The sequence below is a fragment of the Salvelinus sp. IW2-2015 genome, linkage group LG18 (assembly GCF_002910315.2).
Source record: "Salvelinus sp. IW2-2015 linkage group LG18, ASM291031v2, whole genome shotgun sequence".
NCBI lineage: Eukaryota > Metazoa > Chordata > Actinopteri > Salmoniformes > Salmonidae > Salvelinus > Salvelinus sp. IW2-2015.
Window position 1 is genome coordinate 635,936 of NC_036858.1, and position 10,475 is coordinate 646,410.

Here is a 10,475-nt window from a genome sequence, read left to right on the forward strand (position 1 = left end):
GCAGCAGATGAAGAGCCTAGCTTAGCGCAGTGAATTAGCTAACACCAACACAGATTGACAGGGGACACATATAAGTATTTTGCCCTAGATGAAATAGGTTAAACTTTTTAATATATCTTGCTGAAACTAAGTCAAATTTTGGCACAGTAGAGTAGCTAAGTATATAACCACGCCGATCCTCTACAAACAGCCTCCTCTGATGTTGGTTAGCAAAGGGGTACGGCTATTTAAATTAGTTAAGAGAATATCATGGTTAGCCATTGGTGTATTAAATGAATTAAGGTGATGTCACCTTGGTCACTTAATATGAATCCCCAAGTGTTTGACATGGTGGAAAGACGCAGTAACTTTATGATAACTTATCAATGTAGAAGCAACAGTTCTTTTCATACTTTTGAATCTTGGTTATCCACATACTGCATCTCAATTTCCAATGGAAACCCTGATTTGATTTTGGCTGTTCATGACCTTTAAATAATAACATTTGTATGATAACATATTCAGATGTCACTTGGTGAAATCCARAGGACCGAAATTGGATGAATGAAACAACCATGTCTCTGTCACTAACAAATTCAGTCATGGGTGGTAACTCTAGTCCAGTCGTGTGGTCCATTGCTGCAAGGAAAGACCTATGTCCTCCTGATGTCCTTYATGATGTTAGATTTGAGAGATTGGTGGAAACCTTTCTTTAACCTATCCAATCACATACATATCAGTAATTGCTACCTTCAGGATAAAAGCAAGGATACAGACGTGCTTCTGATTCAAACCACACAGCATATTCCCCAGTGTTAAAAAGCAAGGCATTCTGGGAAATATGCAAAATAAAGCATTATGCTAAACAGTGTGTTAATTCAACACTGTTCAGTGTCTATACGGGTCCACACTTTCGGTGTTAATTCAACACTGTTCAGTGTCTATACGGGTCCACACTTTCGGTGTTAATTTAACACTGTTCAGTGTCTATACGGGTCCACACTTTCGGTGTTAATTTAACACTGGGGAATATGCTGTGTGGTTTGAATCAGAAGCACGTCTGCTGTTAGAACCAGTAAAGTCCGCTTTACCACTCTTGGGTAGCAGAATGACTTTGGCTTCCCTCCAGGCCTGAGGACAAAGACTTTCCTCCAGGCTCAGATGAAAGATATGACAGATAGGAGTGGCTATAGAGTCAGCTACCATCCTCAGTAGCTTTCCATCTAAGTTGTCAATACAATTTTTTCAATTCCTCATCAATCTATGGAGCCTTAACAGTTGTAACAGTCCGTTTTTTAACAGGTACATGTTTATCAATAATTGGAAGAAGCAATTTCATCAATTTCAGTGTCTGGATGCTTGACAGCTCTGGGTGGCACTTGACAGCTTTYGCTGGTGATTGGCTGAGCACCCAGGAAGTGTTGTATGAGGCAGGAAGTCTGGCATTAGCCCATCTGTCTGTGGCATCATTAAAATTATTACTGGCAGTTTTGGTTTCTARGGCAATGCCATGATAACAACAACAGTCTATTTTGTATGTCCACTGCACCAAAGGGGCTTTGCCTCCCCCCCCCTTCCTCTTCAATCTCTCTCTTTCCTACTCTCGAACCCAGACGYCACTCTGCCAATTCCCAGATTGCTGTTATGCAACAGCCAAGCCAAACCTGACATGTCTCAGTTAGCTGAGGCAAGCACACAAGAAACACAATGTTATTCGTCCAAGGTTATAACAACCTCAACAAGAGTACTGCTCTGCTCTGTTGCTGCTGATGTAGTTAAGCACTATGTAGTTAAGCCACTCTCTGGAGTGTTACGTAAGCAGCTGTTAGAAACTAAATGTCTTTTATTGGATTGATAAGGGACAACCGTAATAAATTAAATCCATCAGAATTGAAGATTAAATATGTATCAAAAGACTGGAGAGAGACAGGCAGTCTGTAGTAGACAACCTTCTTCTCTCTCGCTATTTCTCTCTCTCTCCTGATCCTTGCCTGCCTAGGAGGCTGGCAGCTTTTCAGCAACAACACAGCTGGAGGGAGGGAGGGAGGGACGGGGGGGGGGGGGAGAGAGAGAGAGAGAGAGAGAGAGAGAGAGAGAGAGAGAGAGAGAAGAGGGAGGAGAGAGGAGAGAGAGAGAAGAGAGAGAGAGAGAGAGAAGAGAGAGGGAGAGAGAGACTAAAACTAAAACTAAAACCATTGTTTTCCACCACCTACTTTGACCACAAGTGTGTGAGAGCTTCAGCAGCCAAGCAGTGGTTGTTTCCACCATTTCTAGTTAGAGACAGAGGGACACAGCTCCTTAGTTAGAGACAGACAGAGGGACACAGCTCCTCTAGTTAGAGACAGACAGAGGGACACAGCTCCCTTAGTTAGAGACAGACAGAGGACACAGCTACCTCTAGTTAGAGACAGACAGAGGGACACAGCTCCCTCTAGTTAGAGACAGACAGAGGGACAACAGCTCCCTCTAGTTAGAGACAGACAGAGGGACACAGCTCCCTCTAGTTAGAGACAGACAGAGGACACAGCTCCCTCTGTTAGAGAGCAGAGGGACACAGCTCCTCTAGTTAGAGACAGACAGAGGGACACAGCTCCCTCTAGTTAGGACAGACAGAGGGACACAGCTCCCTCTAGTTAGAGACAGACAGAGGGACACAGTCCCTCTAGTTAAGACAGACGAGGGACACGCTCCCTCAGTTAGAGACAGACAGAGGGACACAGCTCCCTCTAGTTAGAGACAGACAGAGGACACAGCTCCCTCTAGTTAGAGACAGAGGGACACAGCTCCCTCTAGTTAGAGAGACAGAGGGACAACAGCTCCCTCTGTTAGAGACAGAGGGACACAGCTCCTCTAGTTAGAGACAGGAGAAACTTTACTTAAGCTGGAGACCCTGGCTGGTGTTGAATACGAAAGTAAAGGCACGCTGTGTTCTCGTCAACATGGTGTCTGTCTGACCTATATTGTGACTCATCACGCGATCTCTATGTGTGTGTCTCTGTGTGTGTGTGTGGGTGTGTGTGTGTGTGTGTGTGTGTGTGTGTGTGTGTGTGTGTGCCGTCATAAGCCCCTTTGATCAGCTGGGCTTGGCCTGATGACTCATCCAGCTATGAGGCTGATGCTGCTGCTGCCATACAAGTACAACAGGGCAGAGATAAACACACACACACCACACAGATACCCCCCACCCCCCCACACACACACACGATACCCACAACATGTACCTGTAAATAATTGTCCTAGCTCAACACAGTGCTAAGGTGAGAGTACTGTTGGAGAAATCTCCTCCAGAGTAGTAAAGAGATGTGTCTGTGTGTCTGTGTGTGTAAGACAGAGGAGAGTGAAAACAGAGAAGAGAAGAGACAGAGAGGACAGAGACGAGAGAGAGAGACAAATACAGAGAGAGAGAGAGACAGAGGGAGAGAGAGAGAGAGAGGAGAGAGAGAGAACAGACGAGACAGAACAGAGACAGAAGGGATGAGAGAGAGAGAGAGTGCGAGACATAGCGATTCTGATGGAGACTGACGTAGTGATTGACCTTGTGCCAGAGAGATGACACTATTGTGATATTTTAGATGATGAGAGTCCTATTCTACCCCCCCCCCCCCCCCCCACACCACACACACACACACCACACACACCACACACCACACACACACACACACACACCACACACACGCACACACATGGTTGTGCAGCGCTGGCTCCCGTGGTGCCTTAGTAAGCTCTTCTGATCTCTGACAGTTACTAATGGCCTTCTCACTGTACAGTTCCTGCAGAGCTCAGCTCAGATCTCTCTGTGTGTGTGGGTTTGTGTGTGTGTTGTGTGTGTTGTGTGTGGTGTGTGTGTGTGTGTGTGTGGTGTGTGGTGTGTGGTGTGTGTGTGGTGTGGTGTGTTGTGTGTGTGTGTGTGGTGTGTGTGTGTGTGTGTGTGTGAGAGGAGAGGAGGTAGTCATCACTTAAACAGTCAACATGTTCATCACCTGCTGGTGACACACACACTTTTCGCTTACCTTGCGTACAGGGTCTTTATTATAGCAAGTGGTCTCAGGACATAGATATTGCTCCGTCTACTTGAATAATATTCAGATTTATTTTTTATTTTGGTGATCTAATGTATTGATGGGGAAGAGATAGTATTATAGGAACAGGGAGGGACACTGAGATAGTATTATAGGAACCGGGAGGGACACTGAGATAGTATTTTATTATTATAGGAACAGGGAGGGACACTGAGATAGTATTATAGTATTATAACACTGTGTTCTTATTGCAGTAGAGTAAATCAATACAAACCAGAAGAATAAATTAAGATACACTATATGACCAAAAGTATGTGGACACTTGCTCGTCCAACATCTCATTCCTAAATCCTGGGCATTAATATGGAGTTGGTCCCCCCCTTTGCTGCTATAACAGCCTCCACTCTTCTGGGAAGGCTTTCCACTACATGTTGGAACATTGTTGCAGGGACTTGCTTCCATTCAGCCCTGAGCATTAGTGAGGTCGGGCACTGATGTTGGGCGATTAGGCCTGGCTCGCAGTCTGTGTTCCAATTCATCCCAAAGGTGTTCGATGGGGTTGAGGTCAGGGCTCTTTGCAAGCCAGTCACGTTCTTCCATAGTGCCAATGTAAAGTTTGGTGGAGGAGGAATAATGGTTATAGAAACATCAAGGATGATCAATGGAAACAGGATGCACCTGAGCTCAATTTCAAGTCTCATAGCAAAGGAGTCTGAATACTTATGTAAACAATGTTTTTTATATTTATTTTTTATAGAATTTCTAAAAACCTATTTTCACTTTGTCATTATGGGGTATTGTGTGTAGATCGATGAAGAAAAACATGAATTGAATCCATTTTAGAATAAAGCTGTAATGCAACTCAATGTGGGAAAAGTCAAGGGGTCTGAATACCTTCTGAATGTACTGTAGTATAAGTGTCAATCAGTGCTGGAATGTTCCAAAGTGTTGTTGATCAGAGGCAACATAAAGCCTGCTTCTTTTATGGCATTCAGAGTTGTGCAATGTGTGTGTGTGTGTGTGTGTGTGTGTGAATCTATAGTCAAAGGAATAGGTCAGAGTGTTCTGCGTCTGGATTGTAAAACGCTGCAGTTTTGAAAATAACAATTTCCTCTGTGAGAATAATCACACTGCAGTAGGTTGGAGATAGGCNACAAAAAGAGACACAAAGAAGAGTTCAGATGTTTTAGTATTGACTGTTAAATGTCTGTATGTTTTCATTTCCACTAACAAAATGTTTGCCTGTTTCTATTTCTCCTTCTCTCCAGTGACACAAGCCGTTAGCCACCGCTCTTGTCCTGCCCGTGAGTCCGTCCCCTAAACCTGTCCCCCTGTTCTTGTCCGTCCCCTAACCCGGTCCCCAGTATGAGTTCMTCTCCGCTGGGTTCCCGTGGCAACATGGACATTCTGGAGGAGCTGCAGCTGATCGCAGCACAGAACCTGGAGAGGTTAGAGGTCAACAAGTACTACGAGGTCATCAGGGAGCTTGGCAAGGGCACTTACGGCAAGGTGGACCTGGTCATACATAAGATCAGAGGTGTGGAGGACACACACACACACACACACACACACTAGACTTGATCTTGAGGATACACACATTTAACAGGATCATTCACTGCTCCAGCTCTGCAGGATTCTCTGCAGGATTACATGTACGTAGCATGATCAACCATTCTAATTATTCATCTCTCCCATGTTGTTTTCCCCCTCAGGCACCAAGATGGCCCTGAAGTTCCTGAGGAAGAAGACGACCAAGCTGAAGTCGTTCCTGAGGGAGTACAGCATCTCTCTCTACCTTTCTCCCTGTCCCTTTATCATTAACATGTTTGGGATCGCCTTCGAGACTGACGACTACTACGTGTTCGCCCAGGAGTATGCCCTGTCCGGGGACCTCTTCGACATCATCCCTCCACAGGTACACACACACACACACACACACACCACACACACCACACACACACAACACACACACACACCACACACACACACACACACACACCACCACACACACACACACACACACACACACACACACACACACACACACAGAGAGACAGAGAGAGATACAGGGATGTTCTGTTCTAATGGCTTCGTAGGGTTATTTGAACTATTATGGTCTCTAAATGATGTGCAATGACAGTTTATAATAGCTTATGTCACATTGCTTATGTCACATTGCTTGTAAGTTTCCAGTGAAGAATACTTCGTAGCACGTTTATAGTGGTTGTCATTACAGACGTCTTTTAGGTTTATATTGTTTCATAATCTCCGCCCCTCACCATCCAGGTGGGTCTCCCYGAGACGGTTGCTAAGCGCTGTGTGCACCAGGTTGCCATCGCCCTGGACTACCTTCACTGTAAGAAGTTGGTGCACCGTGACGTCAAGCCTGAGAACATCCTCATCTTTGACCGRGAGTGCCGCAAGGTCAAACTGTCCGACTTCGGCATGACGCGCCGCGCTGGCTCACCAGTCAAACGGGTGAGTGGCTAGAGGTCAAATCACAAGGAACTTTATTTAAAAAGACAAAAGGTAGTGAACTGTATGATAAATAGGCTGTCGTTTGAGATGCAGAACCTACCAAGTATGTCATAAATAGAGACCAGACCTCATGGGAACCAACTTAAATGAAGAATGAAATCTTCCTCATCAATAGACACATATTATTTCTTCCAGGTCAGCGGTACCATCCCCTACACGGCTCCGGAGCTGTGCGACACMTCTCGCCATGAGGGCTTCTGCGTGGACTACAGCACGGATGTGTGGGCCTTTGGCGTCCTCCTCTTCTGCATGCTGACCGGTAACTTCCCCTGGGAGAAGGCCCTGCCCTCCGACTCCTTCTACCAGGAGTTCACTCGCTGGCAGAGACGCCGCACGGGCACCGTGCCCTCGCAGTGGCGCCGCTTCACCGAGCAGGCCCTCCGCATGTTCCGCAGGCTCCTCTCGGTGGAGCAGGACCGGCGCTGCTCTGTTAAAGAGGTGTTTGGCTACTTCAGCCACAGCTGGATGCTMGATGGAGACAGCAACGGGAACGGAGGAGGGGGCGGAGAGAGAGAGAGGGAGAGAGGAGGAGGAGGAGGGGTGAGGGTGGAGGGAGATGGGAGCAGTACATCGTCCTCGTCTGGAGAAGAGGATGAGGAGATGCTGGTGGAGAGGATGAAGCAGCAGACTCTGTCTCCTCTCTCTCCTCCGGTGTCTGTGGAGAGGGGCACTGGGGGGACAAAGGCAGGGATGACGGAGTCAGGTGGAGGACACCATTTTGTGTCTGTTTCTACCACCAGCTCTGTGCCCTCGACTAACAGCTATGACCGCATGCCCAGAGACAGCAACAGCAACCAGCCCCCCGGACGCATACTGGTGGCTACGCCTATAGAGATCTGTGTCTGAGATGTGTGACGGGCCTGTGAAGGACTGAGATACTGTGTACAGTACACAGACGTGCACACAGACACCTATACTCATATACACACACATATCCATACATTCAAATCAGTGGAGTCTGCTGAGGGGAGGACGGCTCACAATAATGTCTGGAATGGAGTGAATGGAACGGCATCAAACCCATGAAAACCATGTTTTTCATACCGTTCCATTCACTCCATTCCAGACATTATTATGAGCCGTCCTCCCCTCAGCAGACTCCAAAACGGGGTCAAAAGGAAGGACCTTTTAACGAATGAATGAATGAACATTTTGCAAAGTGAAAAGGGATCAACTCAAGACATTACSGATGATTCCCGTTGGGGTCTAAAATGATCCAGTCAGAGATCAGTCATACTACAGACACAACGAATCTTTATAGAGACTGCAAAGACTCAATGAACTACATACTGAACGATCAGCCAACCAACCAACCAACCAACAGACAGACAGACAAGACATGGAGAGGTTGAAAAACACATTGTGATATGAAATGCTGGTATTCACATGAAGACCAAAAGGTATTTCTTAAAGCAATATATTTCCCCCTAAAAAAAGACTGAAACCGAGGGCTTGAATCGAGAGAAAAAAGACTACAGAAGAGATGTGCAGGAACCATTTATGGCAAAAAGAGATGGAGAGGGATGTTCTTTTGGTTGACGCTGATAGAATTGCCGCCTCAATGAAATAATATCATCAAAATGAACAGCAGTTTTATGTTTACTGTAATGCAATGTGAACTCTGGTACAAAGTGTGTATGTGTGTACAGTACGTGTGTAGGTGTGTGTGTGTGTGTGTACAGTACGTGTGTAGGTGTGTGTGTGTGTGTAAGCGTGTACGGTATATCACTGTATGTTTCATGTGTATGGATCAGAAATACGATTAGGTGGATTTTTATTTGTCTTTGGAGTTACTTTATTTCTTTAAATGCTAAATATACAGATGACATTTTTTCTATTGATTTTGAAAATGAGCTTTTAGGTGTTTTCTGTTTGACTAATTTCAGTAAAGGTTTCTGGACGCTCTAGTGCAGCGGTGTCAAACTCATTCCARGGAAAGCCGAGTGTCTGCAGGTTTTGTTTTTTTCCCCTTTCAATTAAGTCCTAGACAACCAGYTGAGAGTTCCRTACTAATTAGTGACCTTAATTCATCAATCAAGTACAAGGGTGGTGCGAAAACCCGCAGACACTCGGCCATCCGTGGAATGAGTTTGACACGTGCTCTAGTGCCAAATTTCTACTTGGTCTCCTGCAACACTTTTTGAACAGGAAAACMAATACTGCTGCAACAGCTGGCTCTGGTAAAATCACTGAGTTTAATAGTAGTATTTATCTCTTCAGTTTATCATTTAGATTTAGTCCGATGATGTGCTACACATTAATATCGGATCATTCAAAGCCACCAGATTGAGAAGACCAAGGCATTCATTTAGATACATGCTACAGAGAACTTTATTCTGCCGTTGACAGCAAGCCAAGATGTTCCAGAGCCTCCCGTCTGGAAACAGACAGATCGCTGTTAATGATGTCCAACACTTTTATCACCGACACCTGAACACAAGGTTTCCAAAACTGGGTCCTGGAGCCCCCCCCTCTGGTGCACATTTTGGCTTTTGCCCTCGCACRCCAGGATCGAGTTTGGGAAACGCTGCCTTAACAGACACGTATCTACTTCATGGCAGAAAAATATATTTTTGACATATTTTAGTCCATTTATTTGATTGTTGTTTTGTTTTACATTTCTAAATGTTGACGAATGGTGTATTGTTTGGAGTTTTGATTATTATTTCAAATTTTAAATTCAAGCAGAAAAATACAGTGAAGATTAGATTATTTTTTTTAAATTGCATGACAAGTAACTAAAACATATCTTCATGGTAAATTTGAACTGGCTTTACAAAAAGTTACGTCAAGATTGTTGTGATGTGGAATTTTGCTTTAGCACAATTTCTTGCGCTATATCCCGAAGTCAATATCGTTGTGACCTCTCGGGATGTCTTAGGGCTAGAAACCAGACTGAGCTATAGTAACGGCTAGTTTTGGTTCAATGTGTTGTGTTTGTAGGCTGTCGATGCTGCGTTTCCATCCAACAGGACGAAGGGACAGTCAGCACGGATGCGGGACGTGTTTCTAGGTGAAAAGCTGGCCTGTATACGAGACCCCCCCGTATTCTACTCCTCATGGCAGAATAAAATATTTATTGTTTGAGCCAATAGGTCCAGTTAGGTCAATTGATTTATTTGATTGTGGTTGAGTTGTGTTTAACAGACAAGTCTTAGGCTGTCTCTTATTATGGGGATCCTTCGCCTGCCTAAATAGATAGTTTGGGACGAATGGTGTTTGTTTGGAGTTTTGATTATTATTTCAAATTTAAATTAAAGCAGAAATAATAAGTGAAGATTAGATTATTTTTTTAAATTGCATGACAGTTAACTAAAACATATCTTCATGGTAAATTTGAACTGGCTTTACAAAAGTTACGTCAAGATTGTTGTGATGTGGAATTTTGCTTTAAGCAAATTTTTCTTGCGCTATATCGAAAGTCAATATCGTTGTGATTCTCGGAGTGTCTTAGGGTAGAACACAGACTGAGCTATAGTAACGGTAGTTTTGGTTCAATGTGTTGTGTTTGTAGGCTGTCGATGCTGCGCTTTCCATCTCACCAATCAGATTTAGGATCAGAGCTACTGATCGGGTATGGGCAGTATGTAATGCTATCTGTTATTCTAGGGTATGAGTAATGTAATTCTGTATCTACAGTATGTAATGTTGTATCTCGTATGTAATCACTGTAATATACTGATAGTAAGTGTAATGCATCTGTATCTACGTATGTAATGCATCTGTATCTACAGTATGTAATGTAAATCTGTATCTGTTACAGTATGTAATGCATCTAGTATTACGTATGATCTGCGTCTGTATCTACAGTTTGAATAATAGTATGATTATGTATCTACGTGATGTAATGCATCTGTATCTACAGTATGTAATGCATCTGTAATCGGCAGTATGTAAATTAGTGCAGTCTGTATATGCAGTAATTAATTATTCCATTAG

General features: G+C 44.3%; 1 protein-coding gene across 1 annotated transcript in view; it reads left to right on the top strand.

The window, feature by feature from the left end:
- The window catches only part of LOC111977564 (serine/threonine-protein kinase SBK1-like), a 20,127-nt gene extending 10,847 nt beyond the window's left edge, over positions 1-9,280 (top strand). Inside the window, exons 2-5 of the mRNA XM_024007041.2 lie at positions 5,267-5,535; positions 5,711-5,913; positions 6,285-6,476; positions 6,672-9,280. Coding sequence (XP_023862809.1) covers positions 5,364-5,535; positions 5,711-5,913; positions 6,285-6,476; positions 6,672-7,382 — 1,278 coding nt within the window. The 5' untranslated portion in view covers positions 5,267-5,363 and the 3' untranslated portion in view covers positions 7,383-9,280. The remainder of the gene's footprint in view (positions 1-5,266; positions 5,536-5,710; positions 5,914-6,284; positions 6,477-6,671) is intronic.
- The last annotated feature ends 1,195 nt before the right edge of the window (positions 9,281-10,475 follow it).